At 38.8% G+C, this 21,030-nt stretch overlaps 1 protein-coding gene and 1 non-coding gene across 2 annotated transcripts; one reads left to right on the plus strand and one right to left on the minus strand.

The window, feature by feature from the left end:
- Nucleotides 1-651: 651 nt before the first annotated feature.
- LOC141613730 (uncharacterized) lies at nt 652-1,374 on the minus strand. The gene has a single exon (XM_074432476.1). The coding sequence runs from the start codon at nt 1,372-1,374 to the stop codon at nt 652-654; it is 723 nt and encodes a 240-aa protein (XP_074288577.1).
- Nucleotides 1,375-17,010: 15,636 nt separating this feature from the next.
- LOC141616391 (small nucleolar RNA R71) lies at nt 17,011-17,117 on the plus strand. Its single transcript, XR_012530742.1, has one exon. It is a non-coding gene; the product is annotated as a small nucleolar RNA R71 (small nucleolar RNA).
- Nucleotides 17,118-21,030: the final 3,913 nt, after the last annotated feature.

Consider the following 21,030-nt stretch of genomic DNA (forward strand, 5'->3'; position numbering starts at 1 on the left):
CTTAGATTTTGCTTAGTAAAGTTATAGATAAAATAGCTATAACTTTACATTACAAAAATCACATCTAAAGATATCATTACCAAATGATGACCTATACTATCTAATCTTCCTAGACATCTTCAGTAGTTGATCATCTTGTATCTAGAATATAAGCTCTTCATCTTGAGCTTCAAAACTTGTATTTGTCTTTGTCTTAATATAACCGACAAGCTTTGTTCAATACACTTTGTAACATATAATAAACCATTACAAATACCAAATATATAGACACACATACTTTGTCATTATCAAAACTTTAATAGGACATATAACTATATGGTCCAACACACCCTATTCATGAGATCCATGAACACGGTCGGGGAATTTGTTAACCCGAACGGTATCACCACGAACTCATAATGCCCATACCTCCATCTAAATGCGGTCTTCGGAATGTCCTCATCCTTAATCTTCAATTGATGATAGCTCGGCCTCAAGTCAATCTTTGAAAATAAGCCGGCTCTACTAAGTTGATCGAATAGATCGTCGATTCTTGGTAGTGGGTACTTGCTCTTGACGGTGACACTATTTAACTCCCTATAGTCGATACATAACCTCATAGTCTCGTCCTTGTTCTTCAGAAATAGAACCGGTGCTCCCCATGGTCAAACACTAGGTGTAATGTACCTTTTCCGTCAATTCCCAAAGTTGTTTCTTCATTTTCTCTAACTCTTTTGGACCCTTCCGGTACGGGGTCTTAGAGATCGATCCCTCTCCCGGCTTCAAGTCCACCCCGAACTCTACTTCCCTTGGTGGAGGTAATCCGGGTAACTCCTCCGGAAATACATCCTCGAACTCTCTTACTACCAGTAATTCTTGAACTTGTGGCCTTTCCATACTAGTATCCCACACATGACACAAAAGCATAGGACAACCTTTTTTCAAACATGTCTTTAAGGTCATCACCGAAAAGAGTTCCACTTTGGGCTTGACCAAGTAACCCTTGTACGACACCCTAGCACCTTTGGGTCCCTTCAAGGCTATTTTCTTTTGATGAAAATCTATATTGGCTTTGTGCTTACTTAGCCAATCCATTCCTAAGATTACTTCAAACCCCTCCAAAGGAAATTCAAAAAGGTTTACCGGAAAATTTGTTTCATGTACTAAAACCGACACCTCTTTATACACCTTTGAACACACAATAGACTCTCCCGAAGGTAAGGACACGTCATCATTTGCTGATTCACCCTCCCCCAAACCTAGGATCGACACACGACTCTTAGACACGAAAGAATGTGTAGCTCCCGAGTCAAATAAAACGAAACAAGAATGAGAATTTACAAGAAATGTACCGGAGACAATATGAGCATCCTCTTCGGCGCTTTTCTTGTCCATGGCAAAGAGTTTTTCACTAGCCTTGGGCTCTTCTTGAACCGTACTTGCCAAGTTGGTTAGTCTACCTCTCTAAGCATTGCCTCCAATGTAGCTCGTCGCCCTTGACGGTGCTCCCTGGTTGAAGTTCCAACGGTTGTTTCCACCGTTGTAGGTTGGGTTGGCATTCTTTTGGTCGCTCCATGCTCCCGAGTTCCGGTTGCTTGCTCCACTTTGGGAAGGTCTGTATTAAGAATTCCCTTGCCCGAACCTCCAGTTGGGCACCTTTTGAGTGCTACTTCACTCATTTCTCTTGTGGCCAAGGCAACCACAATTATAGCACCTTAAACCACCTCCTTCACTAGCGGCCCTTCCTCCATAGCCGCCCGACTTCCCAAAGCTACTCACTTGAGATCCTCCCGAATAAGACTTCGCTTGATTGTAGGTAAATTTCTTTGTATGCTTTACCCCACCTTCACTCTCGGTCGTCCTCTTTTCTCGATCATTTCCTTGGCATCCTTAGTCTAGGAAAAACAATCATAACTTTTAAACTTTTTGAAGCTAGATGCTCTAACTGGTCTTGTTGGAAAGCTAAGATAAGGATCTGAAATATTATCGTTAAAACAAAATTTAATTACCTCTTTTTGTAAATATTTTGTAAATATTTATTTAACCAAATAAGTTTAGCTAAAATTAGTGGCGGACGGAGAGATTTGCTTTGGGAGGGCACACAATTTCTCTTTCCGGATAATTCTTAAATTATTGTATCTATTTTATAAGTCTGCATGTTCCACAACTATAATTAATTAATAATAGATAAACCACTAATTAATACTTCATCCTTTTTTTAGAGAGAGAGAATGTTCTCCCTTCTCTCTAGGATTCTAGGGTTCTTGCAAATGGCAAGAAGAATAGTATCCAAAAAAATCTCAAAATAAATCTCAAATTAAACCTAAAACTACATCTAAACCTAAAATTCGCCTTTCTTTCAGTAATATTCGTAATCAATTCTTTGATAACTCTGAATTTCTGATGGCTGCTGATTCCTCATCGAGTCCTGGTATTCCTCAAACCGATAATGCCAAAACTACTAAGTTTGTGAATGCTATCGTGCGGATTCCGACAATTGACCTTGATTCTATAGTAGAAGCAACTCAAGTGGTGGAAGATGCTAGTGAAATTGGAAGCGACCCTGAGGCAGAAAAGGAAGCTGGGACGGAAGTATCTAAGAAAAAAGGTAAATCGTTCTCCCCTTCCCCTCCTACTAAGAATGTCCTTTAATTTACTGCAGATGTAACACCCCCATACACCAAGTGCCTTACCAGGACCACTTAAGGCATGAGAATGCTACCATCTCGGTTGTCCGAGGCAATGATAATCAAATAGACAATAACGAAACGTACTTTAATAATAATAAAGTTTAAAGCGATACAACCAAAACCGAAACTGATAAAATAAAATAAAAAGGTCCTCAAATGTTAAACCAACTAGCTAAGAACAATGTTCGACACAGCGGAAGACTTCTAAAGCAGCTCGTGATGACTCAACCCAGCTATCCCATGCGCATCAATCATACCTGCTCAATAACTGCTCACCACCCCCGAATGGATCACCACAGTTTTTAAAACATTTAAACGGGGTAAGTACTAATTACACAAAAGCAATAGCCACAATGAAACAGGAACACAAACATCTCAAACAGCTCAAACCAATCTCCAGTCTCCATCTCCAATCTCCACACAACTGACTACACACTAAAGTGTGTAGTCCTGCCAGAGTACCCATCGCAACAAGTACTCCACACTGCCAGTGGGGGACCGCAGCCGTACCCACCAAATCCCCGCCTATCACCACTGAGCGATAAACCCAAGTTTCCTTAATGTCCACATTCCTTTCTGTGGCGGGTTCCACAGAAGGAGAACCAAGGGCGTGAAGCCACTCCCGCAAGTGACTCCACTCAGTCAGGGACGTGCCCCGAATATCACAGACAGTTATACAACAACAATCAACAATATAAACCAACAACCGTCACAATCACCAGCAATATAATTAATCAATAATCACAATACAACCACCACACACACATCATGTAACTAATACTGAGTAGGGAAACCTTACCTGAAATGCAAACACCACAGACGGTCTAAGCAGCTAATTCAGAATTCCTCCTCAACGAATTCTCCTCCTATACATACATACATACATACATACAATCACAACCACATTCACATAAATCACCCAAAATCCCCAAATCACCCAATTAGGGTTTTAAAGGAATTCAATGAAATCCAACATAAAAGGTATAAGGAACTTACCCTCGACACAAGTATCACAACATCGTAAAGAACGAGATGATCCGACTGTCCTAACCTTGGGGATTTGCTAATGATGCGATGAATCAACTTATGTAACTTCCTTCTCTCAGTTTAGGTTTTTAGAATGATAAAAAGATTTAAGAAAAGTGACGGACGTCTTTATATACCAATATCGCATCATTAAAAAAAACCCGCCAAAACTCAGCCCGTAAACTCACTTACTCGATCGAGTGCCCCTTACTCGATCGAGTACCCAACTTACTCGATCGAGTACCCTACAGGCAGACTACTGTTTTACGTAAAAGCTACTTACTCGACAGAGTAAGCCCCACTCGATAGAGTACCCAAAGACTCATAAAACCGTAGTATTACAGTCTTCCCTCCTTAAAAAGAACTTCGTCACCGAAGTTCAACCCATAAACAAAAACAAAACATACTAACTCGATCAAGACATAACAACGCAAATAAGAACACAAAACAAAACTCCAACCCATCAAACATGGACTCCCAACACCAACTCCACCAACTATGTCTACCCCCACAACATGACTCACGATATCATATCCACCACATTATAGCCTCTCTCGACACTAACTCCATACACTAGCAACTACCCTCCACAAACGCCACTAGCTCCGTTTCACTAACATATTATCCAATAGAAAATCCAATATCAAGACACTCATAAACATCAAACGGAATGTTACATTCTACCACCCTTAAAAGGAACTTCGTCCTTGAAGTTTACTCACACTTATAAACATCATCATCCAACTGCCAAAACTATGGAACTCATAATCATCATCATCCAACCGTCAACACTATCGAAATATTCTCCCATTCCTAAACATCGAACTACTACAAGCACGGCCATGGCCTTTTAACAATATCAACCACAATACAAAACCATCCTTTATGCTACACTAACACTCTACTTCCAATTATACTACAACAAGTACAACCATCAAACACTCTTTGCCGCATCCTACTCCTCTTAAGATAAATGTTACGTCCTCGTAACTCACTAATACTTGATCCTTAGATATATCTTCTCATTATCCTCATCACCATCACATGTCAAAGATAACCGCCTATAACCTCATACCTATAACCATTCCTATTTCCAAGGCTCTCTTACTTAAACAGTTCTCATACCTCAATTCATTCTGCACTCCATCTAACCAATACCACAAAATCCTTAGCATAACCAACACTCCAACTATTCCACATTACCACAACACAACATACCTCTCTATATAAAACACCTATCGCCAAAAGCCTAACTCACGATCCACACTTGTTACGTACACTCACACTAGATCCTCAAATTCTTTTCTTTCATTACTGCAAAACTCATACATAACTTAACATGACACTAATTCCCAAAACCATACACTCACTGTCTCAACAAAAGATTATAAACCCCTTGCAGCTCTCAGATCAGTACAATACATGTTCCACTATTCATTTGCCATTACTACGTCTACCAATGCCTCATCTTAAAACAAGATCAAAATTACTGTAACAACCACTCACAACTGTGTCCTATCAACAGAATATCGATATACCATGCCGGCAACAGAAACATACACAACTCTCTTCCATATCATACTCTACCCTCACACCCAAGCTGAAACTGGTAAGAAACATCAATAAACAAAACAACCGTCTATCTGTCCAAACTGAAACTCACAGAAACAAAGAACAGACAAAACAACAACTATGTATAACTGGTATGCACTTTCGAAACTCGAATCGTAATCATCCCGCCTACTCCACCACAACCGGTGACGGCATCGCAACACCGCCACCAACAGCCGCACCGCAACGCGAAAATACCCGCATCACAACACGAAATATCATGCCCGGATCACCACCTGAGGCACAACAACCACATCGATAGACATCACCACTTACACTATTCTCATACACATTGACTCAGGACAACTTCCCGGACAAGAAAACTTACTCAAGATCGCTTTACTAGATCACAACACAACATATTGTATGGAATAAACAGATAAGCACCTCATGAACATCATCCCTACCATTTCACGGAATACACATGTATTATCAATACACATACAATTATAATTAGCCATGCCAGATCAATCAAATTATTACCTTTTTGAATATCATTTAATTAGGTTACCGTACTCAACATATAGAATATTCAGATAACAACTTTATAACTATCACACCATACCACTTCTCGTGAGGTCAGAACCTCACACAAACATTTATACACATCATAGACCCGTAATCATATCCAACTAGTCAATCCTGATCACGTAAGTTACCACCTGATAAAGGTTACCTCACGCCCGAGCTTAACTCGTATGCCCCTCATAACACATTCTTCCATTCGCATAACCATCACCTTCTGCCAAACATAACCATACCATTAACACTCAACTACTAGCATCCGCCTCCTATAACCACATCTTATACTTCCTCACAACCATACACATCAATCAGGTCTCTACAAAATCAACCTCTTTAGAATGGCCATCTTTCCTATTTATAATCACTCTTAACCACTAGCGACAACACCTCAATACTACCACCGTTCGGACATCAAGCCTCTTACACTCATCTCTAAACATCACGGTTTCTTTCCTATCTTTGGTAACATCCCAATTAACAAACATCAAACCCATCAACAAAATTACCTTAACATTATTTCCAATACTATCCTTAATTGTATCGTCATCTAACTCACCACCAAGATCTCATATCGTGCAAATTCTTTACCTAGCTTTTTTTTTTACCTTCCTTAATTCCTCGAAACTCATGATTAACATGTCGTCCTGGAACTCCTATATAACCGTTAACTCAAATTCTCATGATATTATCATACATCTCGATGATTCCTTACTTTTATATCATATTGCTCCGGTGAACATTTTCCTAGTTTACTCCCCCCATTCTTTTCTTCTTACGCTCAACAAAATCAATTAACAATTCAACTCCTTATTACTTCTACCCAATCCCCTTAGTGCTCCAGTTACCTTCTCATTGCTCCAAAACTCAAATCCCATTATTTCATATCAGTATCATCTCACTCTTTCTTACCATGGATCTTCTCTTATCATGCTATCAATCACACTTATCACCAATCAGTCCAGACCATCTCATGCTATCACTCACCTTTTTTTTTTAGCATCCCAAAACTCCTTTCATTCCGTTAATTGCCCAAGGAAATCACACATTAGTTCCACCTCTTGATAATACCAATTCCCAAACTCACTCACTATCTGCCAATCCACGTCGCGACATATCTCCACTAAGTTCACTATATACCACTCTTCTCCATCCCTGTACAACGAACTTTCATTACATATATTCTTAACCAACACAATACCTAACCAAATACCTCCATAATTCCTTACGCATCTCAAGTTGCTACTATCCACATCGTTCCTTTCAAGCTATTCATTCTCACATCCTTAGTCTTACATCATCCCTTGCCCACATTCACTTACTCTTACATTACTCAACACACAATCATATCACTCACCTCATCTCACAAGGCATGCTCCATGCCTCAATAAGCCATACCGATCTTCCTTTTCTTTTTCTACTATCTATCACAACCACATATAACTCATATCTTTCCCACGAATTCATACTCGCCATAGGTGCTACTCTTTACATCATAAGATCGGGTAACTTACGCATCAGGACCAACACATATGTAAAACAATGCATAAAGAAGCAAAAGAACACCTTTGAATCAAACATACACTACTACAAATCCAGGCAACTACAACGCCCCTTTAACAACGATTATTCACGAAAATCACAATAGACGTTGTAGAATGTATGGCGCAAATTTTACTAAAATAAATTACAACGGGTATGGTTATAAAAACCGTTGTTATTAGTTTTAACAACGGGTCACACATGCACAACCGTTGTTAATAATTTGGCGCAAAATTGGCGCAAAGTTAGTGAAAAGTAATCACAACGGTTATTTTTGAAACCCGTTGTTAAAACTTATTTAACAACGGGTGCTTTTTACAACCGTTGTTAAAACATATTTCACAACGGTTGTTGTTTAATGACCATTGTCAATACCTTCCATACTATAAACCACACAAAAAGAAGTCTGCCTGCAGCCACAAAACACAACCCTTAATACACAAACACAAACACAGCAGACAAACAAACACAAAACACACACTCTCTTTCTCTCTTTCTCTCTTTCTCATCGTCGCTTTATCTTCTCGTCGTCACTGTTGATTTCATCGTCTATTACGTTCTGTATTTATCAGGTAAATCTCGCCGTCACTGTTAGTTTCATCGTCATTATTTTCTTTTTCTATTTATTTCTTTTGCATGTATGTGTTTTTATCGACCATTATGTTATTTGTTTAAGTATTGTTCGCATAATTAGTTAGTAAAACAATGAAGAAGCAAGATGAAGAAGTAAGATAAACATAATTAATATATATATATATATATTTATAAATACATAAATTAAAAAAAAATACATATATAAAAATGCAATTCTTATATTTTCATAGAGGATCTTATTCTGCTCTATCGTATCCGTCCTCTCCTCCTTGGCTATTTGGAGGTTCCGTTCAGCAGTTGTTATATCGTCATATAGCCGCAATCTTCGCCGCTCCGTCAAGCCATCTTCTTTGGCGTGCTTCAGTGCGGATCGAGCATCCGCAAGGTAGCTCCTGAAACTTTCCTCAATATGGAGGAACCGGCGGATGAAGTTGTTGTTGTTCTTGATCATGGTAAGAGTCTTAAGGATGAAATCATTCATTTTGTTGGAGTTTTTTGAGTTTGTTTTGAAAGATTAAGTAGAGTTTGTTTTAGCAGTTAGGGTTTGGAGATGAATATATTGAGATAATTGATCGGAGCCATTTCGTTTCACAAATTAAGCATATGTGGTCGTTGGTCAATGGTCGATACAAAACACAATTTATACTTCACAAACAACTCTACAATTAGTAAAGAGGCAAGTAAAGGTCGGATCCCAAGGGACGGGTATTGAAATGAGAATTCTATTGTAACTAGTAGTGTCTAAGGGGTGTCACAAATTGGGTTGATGTAGAAGGTTACTAAACTAAAATAGCAATGAAAATAAACTAACAAGGTAAATAAAATAAGGGGTGTAAACAATTGATTAAAGGCACTAGGGTGTCATGGGTTCATAGGGGAATCATGGGATATGATCATACAAACATGTTCTCAAATTATAAGCAAGCAATTATTGTTGTGATGGATTGAGTTGGGTTATATCTTACAATCCTAGGAAAGTTTGGGTCCCGGAGCCGAATCGATTAGATTGTACAACACCTACAAGTCGACTTAATCTTTCCTACTCAACACATGCATGGTCTAACAAGACTCGAGTTGGGTTATGTCTTACAAGTCAAGTTGAAAGGATAGAAGATGATAGTAAATGCAAGGATTCATAGGCTTAGCATTTCATCAAATATAACATGTGCATGCATTAAGATCAAAACAAGCAAGCAAATAAGATATGAAAGCATATTAATTTAAGCATGAATTATTCCCCATGTTGGTTTCCCCTAATCACCCATTAAACCCTAGCTAAGAGACTACTCACTCATTATCATATTGATCATGCTAGAAAGGTTGTCAATCATACTAACATAATGAAACATGATGAATAAATGAAAGTAATTAGCAATAATTAAAAAGGGATTAAGAGATTATACCTACTAATGATTCCAATAATAAAGCAAGAATAATAGAAGTACTTGAATCCTAGATTGAGAGGTTGTCAATCTCCCAATAATAACCCAAATAATCTTCAATTACCCAAAATAAAGTAAGAACAAGAGAGAGATTAAAGAACTAAAACTTGGATTAAAACTTGATTAATATTTGATTACAATATTGAAGAGAGATTTGATTAATATTAACTACACTAATTATTGATAAGAAGAACATGCTCCTCTAATTAGACTAATGGGGTATTTATAGTGAAAATTAGGGAGGATGCATTAGGGTTAACTAAGGGCTAAACTAGTAATTACACTTTTTAAGTTGAGCAAGAAGACTCCGGTATTCTCCGAGAGAAGGGCTTCTCTTATCGTGGCTTGAAGAATGAAAACGTCTTTGCATCTGAAATCCGTGCGGATGGGAGTCGGGACGGCCGGATCTGGGCTGGAGAATCCGAGCGGATCCTTGGGCAAGACGCTCGGATTGGCGAGGGGGAATCCGAGCGGATTCCTTTGAGGGACGCTCGGATTGGGCTTGGGCGGACGGACGGATTGTGTACAATCCGTTCGGATTGTCTGGCAGCATCTTTTCTTCTTCTTTTCTTCCCTTTTCTTCATGAATTCCTTGGGGATTTCCTTGGGGACTCAAGGATCCTTTTCTCAACTATGCTCTTCTACTATGCTATGTACAAAGGCCTTCTAGTCTTGTCTCTCCTTGATGCTTGGTCATTGAATACGATCAATTTAGCCTCGTTTTGCCATGAAAATGCAAGATTCTTACTCCTTTCCTACCAAGGGATCAAAATCTCAAAGAATATGCAAAACAAAGAACTAAAGATAAGAAATGACCCAAATAGGCACTAAAAAGCATGGAAACAATGGTAATTCGGGGGCTAAATATGCGCCAATTATGGTCACATCAAATATCCCCAAACCGAACCTTTGCTCGTCCCGAGTAAAGAGGTGACAAAGACTAGGACCAATACTAACCTAACCTAATAATAATAGCCGATATGAGACAATTAGCGGGTCTCACTCCGCCCCTTCAACTCACAACAAGACAACCATGAGGTAGGATGCCTTCTTGCAAGGCAAGGTGGGTCTTGCCAAAATGGCGACACATCCAAACATTAAGCACACAAAAATCACCTAATGGATGCATCCACAAAAGAATAGCCACTTTCCTCATCTAAGTGGCGGAAATTATCTACAAGGGAAGCAATTCAAGGGTACACAATCCTTCATAGATGCAATTTGTTCAAACTACTAAGCCTAGAAGGATACCAATAAATCACCTCCAAAATGTGTCAAGCTAGGGTACCTTTGTCCTCAATCGTTAAATGCTTTTGTCAAGAGTAGACTCCCTATGGTGTTAGAAACACTGGAGGATCGTGGAATTCCCCCTCTTGCCTAGACAAGAAGAAGGGTCGTCCCCTCTCTACCATGCACAAAAATGGATACGATGGATAAAGGGATCGATAGATATTTGAGTTTCACTTTGGGAGTTTGCTTTGTTTTTGTTTTCCCCCCAATTTCTTGTGGCATATAACATTTGAGAACACTTTCTTTGCCATTTCTTTTGATTTTTGGCATTTCAATACTTGACAACTTTTTGAATTTCTTTTTGAACATTTTCAAAGTCACCCCAATTAGTAATGAGGGTGCCTTGTATTTGAAGCTTTAGGAGTTCTATTTTTGCTCCTCTTTTCATTTGATGCATTTTTGCAAACTTTCTTTCATTTTTCATTTCTTTGAACTCAAATTGATTTCTTTTTGTTTTGTGCCCATTCACTTTGATGACAAAAATGTGGTAGAACATGGATGAATGATAGAAGTATGCATGGTTTCAAGGGTCACCTTGGAATAAACGGTAGCCAAGGAGTTATCACACCACAAGGTACTCTTGACTAGGCCTTAAACCATGGGTCAAAGGATACTAGCATGACACATCCTAGGGTGTTTTACAAGTATTCTAACAAGCAAAGTCTTAAGAAGAAAAAGCATCTACTAGGGCCTATATACACTTGTCAAGCTTCCCAAATAGACGGTTTCGCAAAATTTTTCTAACCATGCAACTACATGCCATGATGCAACTAGCATATAAACATCCTAATGCATATGATTCTACCAACTAATATGCCAAATAAACTAAATGCAAGTCCTAAGTTCACATTGTTTTACCGCATCAATCAAAATAAAGCCACATAGTCATTAACATAAAGAGGAAAAAGGAGATTGGAAAGATCATACCATGCGGTCTTCAATATCCTCATGTCTCGGATGTGGCGTAGTCAATCAAAGTGAACAAGGATAAAACAAACACAATATATACAAGACAATATATACAAAGGAAATGAACTTGTTTTTGGTTTTTTTCAATTTTTCAAATTTTTATGATTTTTGAAATTTTTCAATTTTTATGGTTTTTGAATAAAAGTTAAGTGTTAGAATTCCCATCCCCACACTAATATGGGCATTGTCCTCAATGGCCAAAATGATGGAAATTATGCAAAAATGATGCATGATTTCTATACTAAATGCAATTCTACACTAAGCTATACTACATGATGCATGGTTTTTGTTATGACGGAGAGGATAATTTAGATTACCTCCCGTTGTGTATGCATTAACTTCCCCAAACCGAGTGAGACACTATTGCTAATGTCAAAGCATGGGGAGTTCATGCACACACTATGCTATGCATGAAACTAGATTGTCATTTTGGATTTTCAAAAATGGGAACAATAAAGAACACCTCAAAGGAACCGAGGTGTGAGTCCTTTGATGTTGCTAGGACTAAACCAACGATGATCAAAATGAAATAAAATACAAAGAGATATAGACAAACCATGGGAGTGTAGGAGTCTCCAAGGCTAGTCTTCCATCATGCTATTATCATCACCACTTCCCTCATGAGAAGCGGTCACATTGCCACTTTCCTTGGCACTTTCTTCATCACTTTCTCCATCATCTTGCTCATCATTATCTTCACCATCTCTTTCTTCATCTCCACTTGCTTCTTCCTCAATATTATCATCAATTTCTTCACCATTTCCAACAACCTCATTGTCTTCCACCACGTCCCTAGATGCACCCGGAAATAAGGCTTCTCTATCCGCCCAACTAGGCAAAGGACAAGATGGATCAAGGAGTCCTTGCCTAGCTAGATGTAAGAGGGGAGGATATTGAGCCAAATATGCATTCTTCCGATCTTCATAAGCTTGCTTGTGCATGGCTTGCATAAGAAGAGTGACATAGTCTTTTCCAATTTCAACTCCTTGCGGTTTGAACTCTTCATACACAAAGGGGTAAGGTGGTATAACAATGGAAGAGGAGGGAGTTTCATGATCACCCTTTTGTTGTTGAATGATGTACTCGGCTTCTTCGGATAGGGGAAGTAAATAGTTGGTCCGGTGGACACTAAGACGACAAATCTTTGCGGGTAAAGTGAATGATCGAGCCTCACTAGTAAGCCACCCATACTTGGTATCAAGGGGATTGTGAGCAACCCACTTAAACTTGTTAATCAAGATGGACATATCAATAAGATGGCCACCATCCTTAGCCTTGTACTTGCTATCCTTATTGAAATTAGGATCAAAGTGCTTGGCTAGGACCGTGACAAGGCCGCCATTAACAATAACGGTTTGACCCTTCTTCCCACTATCTACATGGAGCCATCTATCAACCAATAGCCTCAAAGAATTGTAAGGCTTGGTGTTAATTCTTCCAATATTCAAAGTTGATTCAAGGAGAATAAAATCGAGTCCCGTGAAATGATTGGTGTCTTTCCTAGCAATTATGGTATTTCCCACAACTTTGTGCCATATTCTTATGCCCGGATGATGGACCAAAAGAGCACGACAAGCATGAAAATCTTCAAATTTCTTCCCGGAGATTGCCTCCCAAAGAGGCTCGGGATCATACTTCCCATATTGCTTATAAAATTTATGTTCATCGCTAAGACCCAAAATTTCACCCAATTCCGGAAAGGTAATGCGTCTACTAGTGTTAGCTAGACGAAACTCAATATTTTCCCTATTCTCAACTTTTGTCACTTTTAAAGAACTTAAGAATTCCAAGACAAGGGAGGGGTATGTTACTTCCTTTATTTCAAACAATTTCTTCAAACCCATGGCATTGAAAAAGACTCTTGTTTGTTCAAGAACACCCAACTTCTCTAAAGCATCTTGACATATGAATTTGGTGGATTGGATTTGTTTCATAGCAAACTTGACAAATGTATTTCTATGGGTATCGGAAATGAATGTTACCTCCGGAAAATGCAAGAGTTGATCGATTACCGGAGTAGAAGGTGATGCTTCCATAGGAATTTGTTGTTGTTGTTGCACTACCAAGTTTGGTGTTGATACCACCATTGCCAAAGCTTTCTTTGCTTGTAGAATTTTTTGCCTTTGAGAGAGAGCCTTTGCTTTTGGTGCCTTTGTTGCCCTTGTTGCTCCCTTTGTTCTTGCCATTTGATGAGCTAACCAAGTAAAGAGTCAAAAATCTTCAATTTGTAGAATGCCCAAATCGATTTTGAAGGTAAAAGGCTTTGCCTTTATAAAAACAAAAATCGATTCAAAGGTTGAAAAATTTGTTCTTGGTTTTGATTGTTAATGAAGATGGAGTGATTGATTTGTTGTTTGAAAGATGGTTTGATTTGATTTTGGTGGATTTTGTTGAGGGTTTTTGTTTTTGAGATGGAGAGGATGAGGGTTTTGATGTTATGGGTAGTGTTTATGAATGAATGAATGAAGGTGGGGTGGGTATTTAAAGAATTCGACAATTTTAGGACGCAGGGACAATCCGTGCGGATTGGGCGCAATCCGTGCGGATTCTACAGCTTCAAAATTTTCAAAATCCCGCCTAGAGACGGGCGGATTCTGGGGAATCCGCTCGGATTCTTCTGAGATGAGACGGGCGGATTTCGTGCAGGACGGACGGATTTCAGTCCAGAGATTTTTCTTTGTTTTTTCTTCAGCTTTGAGACGGGCGTCTTTTTCAAAAGACGGACGGATTCTGTGAGACGGGCGTCTTTCCAGAAATCCGCTCGGATTCTTCGACAGTCAAGAATTTGCAATTTCAACACATCCCAAGACGGGCGTCTTCTTAGCAGGACGCTCGGATTTTCTTCAGACGGGCGGATTCTCAGGAATCCGCTCGGATTGGTCCTTGTGTACACGGATTCAGTTCCATCCGTGCACCAACGCATCCCCTTATCATTCTTTCTTTCTTTCTTTCAAATCTTGTGTTCTTCATTGTGGGGGCACTACTAAGGCATGAATAGCCTAGGCAATTGCCATCCCCACACTAAGGTAAAGCACTACACATCAATTAAAATCATTAGTCCCTCCCTCACTTCTCTCTTACATGACAATTATTTTGATCAAAGTAAATAAAATCCAAAAATGACAAAAATGCAATACAAAAATTGAAATGTAAGTTAGGGAGTTAGAAATATTTACAAGTGGTGGTTTAGGGAGGACTCCACCAAACTCTCATTCTTGATGAGATGTCAAGGGGGCATGTTCAAGGTGTTGTTGATGTTGCTCAACACCTTGAAGAAGTAATCAAAAGCTTGTTCATTGTTATGGTAGAGGTCCTCAATAGACCGTGGCCCTTGTTGTTGATCATGATCGATGGCATGCCCAATGTAGGGATTAAAGATCCCTTCAAATTCGTCGTCCCAAAGACCACAAACTTCATTGAGTTGATCATTGAAAATCTCTTGCTTAGATGGAGACAACTCTCCCAATTTCTTCTCTTGGCCAATGAGGCCATCATCTTCTTCTTTGGTTGATTTTGATGAGCTTTGCAAGCTCTCCTTGTCACAATTCACTTGCTCTTTGAATGGAGCATCTTCAACTTTCTTCCTCCATTGGAGTTCCGATTTCTTCTTTTCATCTTTTCGGCTATAATGATCAATCATGAAACATGGCTCATGCAAACGAGGAGCTCTCATGGTTTTGTCAAGATTAAAAGTTATGCTTTCATCTCCCACTTCTAGAGTGAGCTCTCCATGTTTCACATCAATCACCGCACCCGCGGTGTGTAGGAAAGGTCTTCCTAAGATGATTGGAATGTTGGAATCTTCCTCCATATCAACAATGACAAAGTCCACTGGGATGAAAAACTTCCCAATTCGCACGGGGACATCTTCCCATATCCCTAATGGTGTCTTCGTCGATCTATCGGCCATTTGAAGAGTGATATTGGTGCATTTAAGCTCTCCCATTCCCAACCTTTTACTTACCGAATACGGCATGACACTCACACTAGCCCCTAGATCACATAAGGCTTTGTTGATCGTTGTGTCGCCAATGGTACACGGTATTGAGAAGCTTCCCGGATCCTTTAACTTTGGAGGTGAACTCCCTTGAAGTATTGCACTACTCACCTTAGTGAAGGCGATACTCTCAAGTTTCCGGATCGACTTCTTCTTTGTGAGGATATCTTTCATGTACTTTGCATAGGCCGGAACGTGATTGATTAATTCCGTGAAAGGAATTGAGACTTCTAAGTTCTTCACAATTTCCATGAACTTTCCAAGTTGATCATCAAATTTGGGCTTGGCTTGACGACTTGGAAAAGGAAGTCTAATCACAATGGGCTCCTTCTCTTTGGCTTTGTCTTCATTTTTCTTTGAACTTTCTTCCTTTGATGATTCCCCTTCTTTGGGGCTTTGCACCACAACTTCATTCTCACTAGCTCTCACAACTTCATCCTCAACTTGCTTCTTCGGTGCCTCATATCTTGTACCACTTCTCAAGTGAATGGCACTAACCGTTTCATGTCTAGGCGGATTACTTTGAGGTGGTAATTGCCCCTTTTGTCTTTGTGAGCTTGAAGATGCTAGTTGGGTCAATTGTGTTTCCAACATCTTGGTGTGAGCTAAAATGTTGTTGATGGTGGTGTCTTTTGCTTGGCTATCTTTTTGCATTTGGGTGAAAAATTCTTGTTGATTCTTTTGCATTTAGAGGACCGCTTTTTGGACATCAAAACCTTGGTCATTGTGGTGATTGTATGGATTTTGATTTTGGTAGCCTTGGTTTTGATTGTAAAAGGGTCTTTGATTTTGATTTCTCATGGGTGGTGGAGTGTATGTTGCTTGAGGGTTTTGAACATTTTGGCTTTTGTATGAGAGATTTGGATGGAACTTGGTGTTTTCATTGTAAAAATTTGAATAAGGGGTACCACTTTTGTAAGCTTGGAAAGCATTAACTTGTTCGGTTGTTCCCCTACACTCACTTGAGTCATGACCCAAGGTTCCATAATTCTCACATATCCCGCTTGGGATTGATGAGGATGCCGTCATGGCATTGACATGATGCTTCGATGATTTTGAGTTTTCCTCAAGTCTAGCCATAGCTTGTTCAAACTTCAAGTTGATTGTGTCAATGTGAGCACTAAGTTGAGCACCCAATTGAGTAACGGTGTCCACTTCATACTTTCCTCCTCTAGTAGCCTTGCGAGGCCTACTATATTGTGAATTATGGACCGCCATTTCCTCAATCTTGTTCCATGTTTGATTGTCATCAACTTCGGTGAACATTCCATTTGATCCCATATTGAGAATGTTCCTAGAATCTTCATATAAACCATTCCAAAATTGTTGCACCAAAAACCATTCGCTAAGTCCATGGTGAGGACATGAGCGACAAATACCTTTGAACCGCTCCCAAGCTTCATACAAAGATTCTTCATCCCTTTGCTTAAAACCCGTAATTTGAGCTCTTAGCATGTTAGTCTTTTCCGGTGGGTAGAATTTTTTGTAGAAAGCTAGAGCTAGCTTCTTCCAAGAATCTATTCCAAGGGTGGCCTTATCAAGGCCCTTCAACCATTGCTTTGCGGTGCCGATTAACGAAAAAAGAAATAAGACCCATCTTATTTGGTCTTGAGTCACGCCCGTTTGAGAGATAGCTTCACAATAATCGCAAAAGGTTTCCATATGACAATGAGGGTCCTCACTAGGCATTCCCCCGAATTGGCTCCTCTCAACTAGTTGAATGAAGGCGGACTTGGCAATAAAGTTTCCGGTAAGATGTTGTGGGGTAGGAGTACCATTTGGTAAATCCTCCTCGGTGGGTATAGAGTGTGACGAGAATTTAGGCATTGTAGGTGGATTTTGTGTGGTATTGTTTAATGGGTTCTCTTCTCCTTCTATTGCGAAAGGATTGACAAACTCACTAGTGGGTTGAACAACTTCACCAACACCTCCCAAATTCCTCCTAACAAGTCTCCTATTATTCGTCAAGGTTCTTTCGATTTCACGGTCAAAAGGTAACAAATCTCTTTGTAACCTTCTAGACATGCAAAATATCAAACAACTCGAAAACAATTAGAACAAACCTTGAGGAGTTTTACTTCCCCAAGGTGAAAAAGACACAACTAAAAACAATAAAAGAAATCTTAAATCAATTAAACACCGTCCCCAAAGAACGGCGCCATTTTTGATCGGAGCCATTTCGTTTCACAAATTAAGCATATGTGGTCGTTGGTCAATGGTCGATACAAAACACAATTTATACTTCACAAACAACTCTACAATTAGTAAAGAGGCAAGTAAAGGTCGGATCCCAAGGGACGGGTATTGAAATGAGAATTCTATTGTAACTAGTAGTGTCTAAGGGGTGTCACAAATTGGGTTGATGTAGAAGGTTACTAAACTAAAATAGCAATGAAAATAAACTAACAAGGTAAATAAAATAAGGGGTGTAAACAATTGATTAAAGGCACTAGGGTGTCATGGGTTCATAGGGGAATCATGGGATATGATCATACAAACATGTTCTCAAATTATAAGCAACCAATTATTGTTGTGATGGATTGAGTTGGGTTATATCTTACAATCCTAGGAAAGTTTGGGTCCGGAGCCGAATCGATTAGATTGTACAACACCTACAAGTCGACTTAATCTTTCCTACTCAACACATGCATGGTCTAACAAGACTCGAGTTGGGTTATGTCTTACAAGTCAAGTTGAAAGGATAGAAGATGATAGTAAATGCAAGGATTCATAGGCTTAGCATTTCATCAAATATAACATGTGCATGCATTAAGATCAAAACAAGCAAGCAAATAAGATATGAAAGCATATTAATTTAAGCATGAATTATTCCCCATGTTGGTTTCCCCTAATCACCCATTAAACCCTAGCTAAGAGACTACTCACTCATTATCATATTGATCATGCTAGAAAGGTTGTCAATCATACTAACATAATGAAACATGATGAATAAATGAAAGTAATTAGCAATAATTAAAAAGGGATTAAGAGATTATACCTACTAATGATTCCAATAATAAAGCAAGAATAATAGAAGTACTTGAATCCTAGATTGAGAGGTTGTCAATCTCCCAATAATAACCCAAATAATCTTTAATTACCCAAAATAAAGTAAGAACAAGAGAGAGATTAAAGAACTAAAACTTGGATTAAAACTTGATTAATATTTGATTACAATATTGAAGAGAGATTTGATTAATATTAACTACACTAATTATTGATAAGAAGAACATGCTCCTCTAATTAGACTAATGGGGTATTTATAGTGAAAATTAGGGAGGATGCATTAGGGTTAACTAAGGGCTAAACTAGTAATTACACTTTTAAGTTGAGCAAGGAGACTCCGGTATTCTCCGAGAGAAGGGCTTCTCTAATCGTAGCTTGAAGAATGAAAACGTCTTTGTCATGAAATCCGTGCGGATGGGAGTCGGGACGGCCGGATCTGGCCTGGAGAATCCGAGCGGATTCTTGGGCAAGACGCTCGGATTGGCGAGGGGAATCCGAGCGGATTCCTTTGAGGGACGCTCGGATTGGGCTTGGGCGGACGGACGGATTGTGTACAATCCGTTCGGATTGTCTGGCAGCATCTTTTCTTCTTCTTTTCTTCCCTTTTCTTCATGAATTCCTTGGGGATTTCCTTGGGGACTCAAGGATCCTTTTCTCAACTATGCTCTTCTACTATGCTATGTACAAAGGCCTTCTAGTCTTGTCTCTCCTTGATGCTTGGTCATTGAATACGATCAATTTAGCCTCGTTTTGCCATGAAAATGCAAGATTCTTACTCCTTTCCTACCAAGGGATCAAAATCTCAAAGAATATGCAAAACAAAGAACTAAAGATAAGAAATGACCCAAATAGGCACTAAAAAGCATGGAAACAATGGTAATTCGGGGGCTAAATATGCGCCAATTATGGTCACATCAATAATGGAAATGTTAGTTGAGATAATGCAATGTATTTATACTAAGCAATGTGTGGGTTGAGTTGCTTTTTAATTAATATATATGTTAGGAAGTTGTGCCATAATCATCATCATATCTCTCAATAATGCTGCTTCAAATCTTATTACTAACCCTTCTCATTCCATATTATCCGTTCATATGTACAGTTATGTCAGTAATAATGCATGCATCGGAATTCTAACGGGCCGTAATTATGCATGCATCTAGTAATATTTAATTTTTTTTTTTTTTTTTTTTAAGAACAAACAACAACGGTTATTTACAAACAACCCGTTGTCTTTAGTTATAACAACGGTTTTGTATATTAAAACCCGTTGTTATAACTTTCCCCCCAAAATTGAGTCACACTTTCCACAACGGGTTTTTATACATAAAACCGTTGTTAATAGTTTTAACAACGGTTTCCTTAAGAAAACCAACCGTTGTTAAAACCTTCTACAATGGACGCTTTAACAACGTCCGCTTTTTTATATAACAACGGTTTTTGACCGTTGTTATAGCCTGTATCTGTAGTAGTGATAATATGCAACGAAGTCAAAAGATAAGCATATGACCCAAAACAGGAGTCACTAGATCGAGTACAGTCCACTCGATCAAGTGAATGACTTACTCGATCGAGTAGGTGAAGGTCAGAGACACGTATAACAAATTACCAGGGCTACTCGATCGAGTAAGGGTTACTCTATCGAGTAACAAGAGATGCACCCGATCGAGTGAGGGCCACTCGATCGAGTACCCTATGCATTTCTCAACACTGTCCAATTTTCGTAAAACGGTCATATCTCACATGTTTCTTGGTCATTTGGGCGTGTGACCTATCGTTAGAATCGTAAAAGAACAAGCTATCACCTCCAATTGGAATCACATCAAAATCATTTATGCATCCCAAGTTATAACAGTTTAAATACAACTTTGCTTTAATCAGACGACATAACTATTTGATTTTCTCTTTCAAACAACTTAAACATCAACAAGGTGAACAAAAGCGACTCGATACTTGTAAAACCACTATCCCTAACCACATGTTACTACCTACCAAAAGTAAAACAATTACATCTATCATGCTCATATAACATTCAACTTATCAATCATGTACTACCGCATAGTTTAACTTTATAACTTTTCGTAAAACAAAACATACTCATACATTACAAATCCTATTTCCATGTTAATATATATTACAAATCCACTTTGTCACTTAAATATATTCATAATCACGAAATTCATATTCTCATGCAATCGTCACTTCATCTTTTCCAATCAATCCATCTAGTTCATGTTGGGAAATGTGTCCTCAACAATAGTGCGATCATATGATTTAAATATCATTCTTAAATCTCATTTTAAAGAATACAATTGGGAAGTATTTTTACTGTCAACTGGTCAACATATATCGGTAATGATTG

This window comes from Silene latifolia, chromosome 11 (assembly GCF_048544455.1).
Source record: "Silene latifolia isolate original U9 population chromosome 11, ASM4854445v1, whole genome shotgun sequence".
NCBI classification, from domain to species: Eukaryota; Viridiplantae; Streptophyta; class Magnoliopsida; order Caryophyllales; family Caryophyllaceae; genus Silene; species Silene latifolia.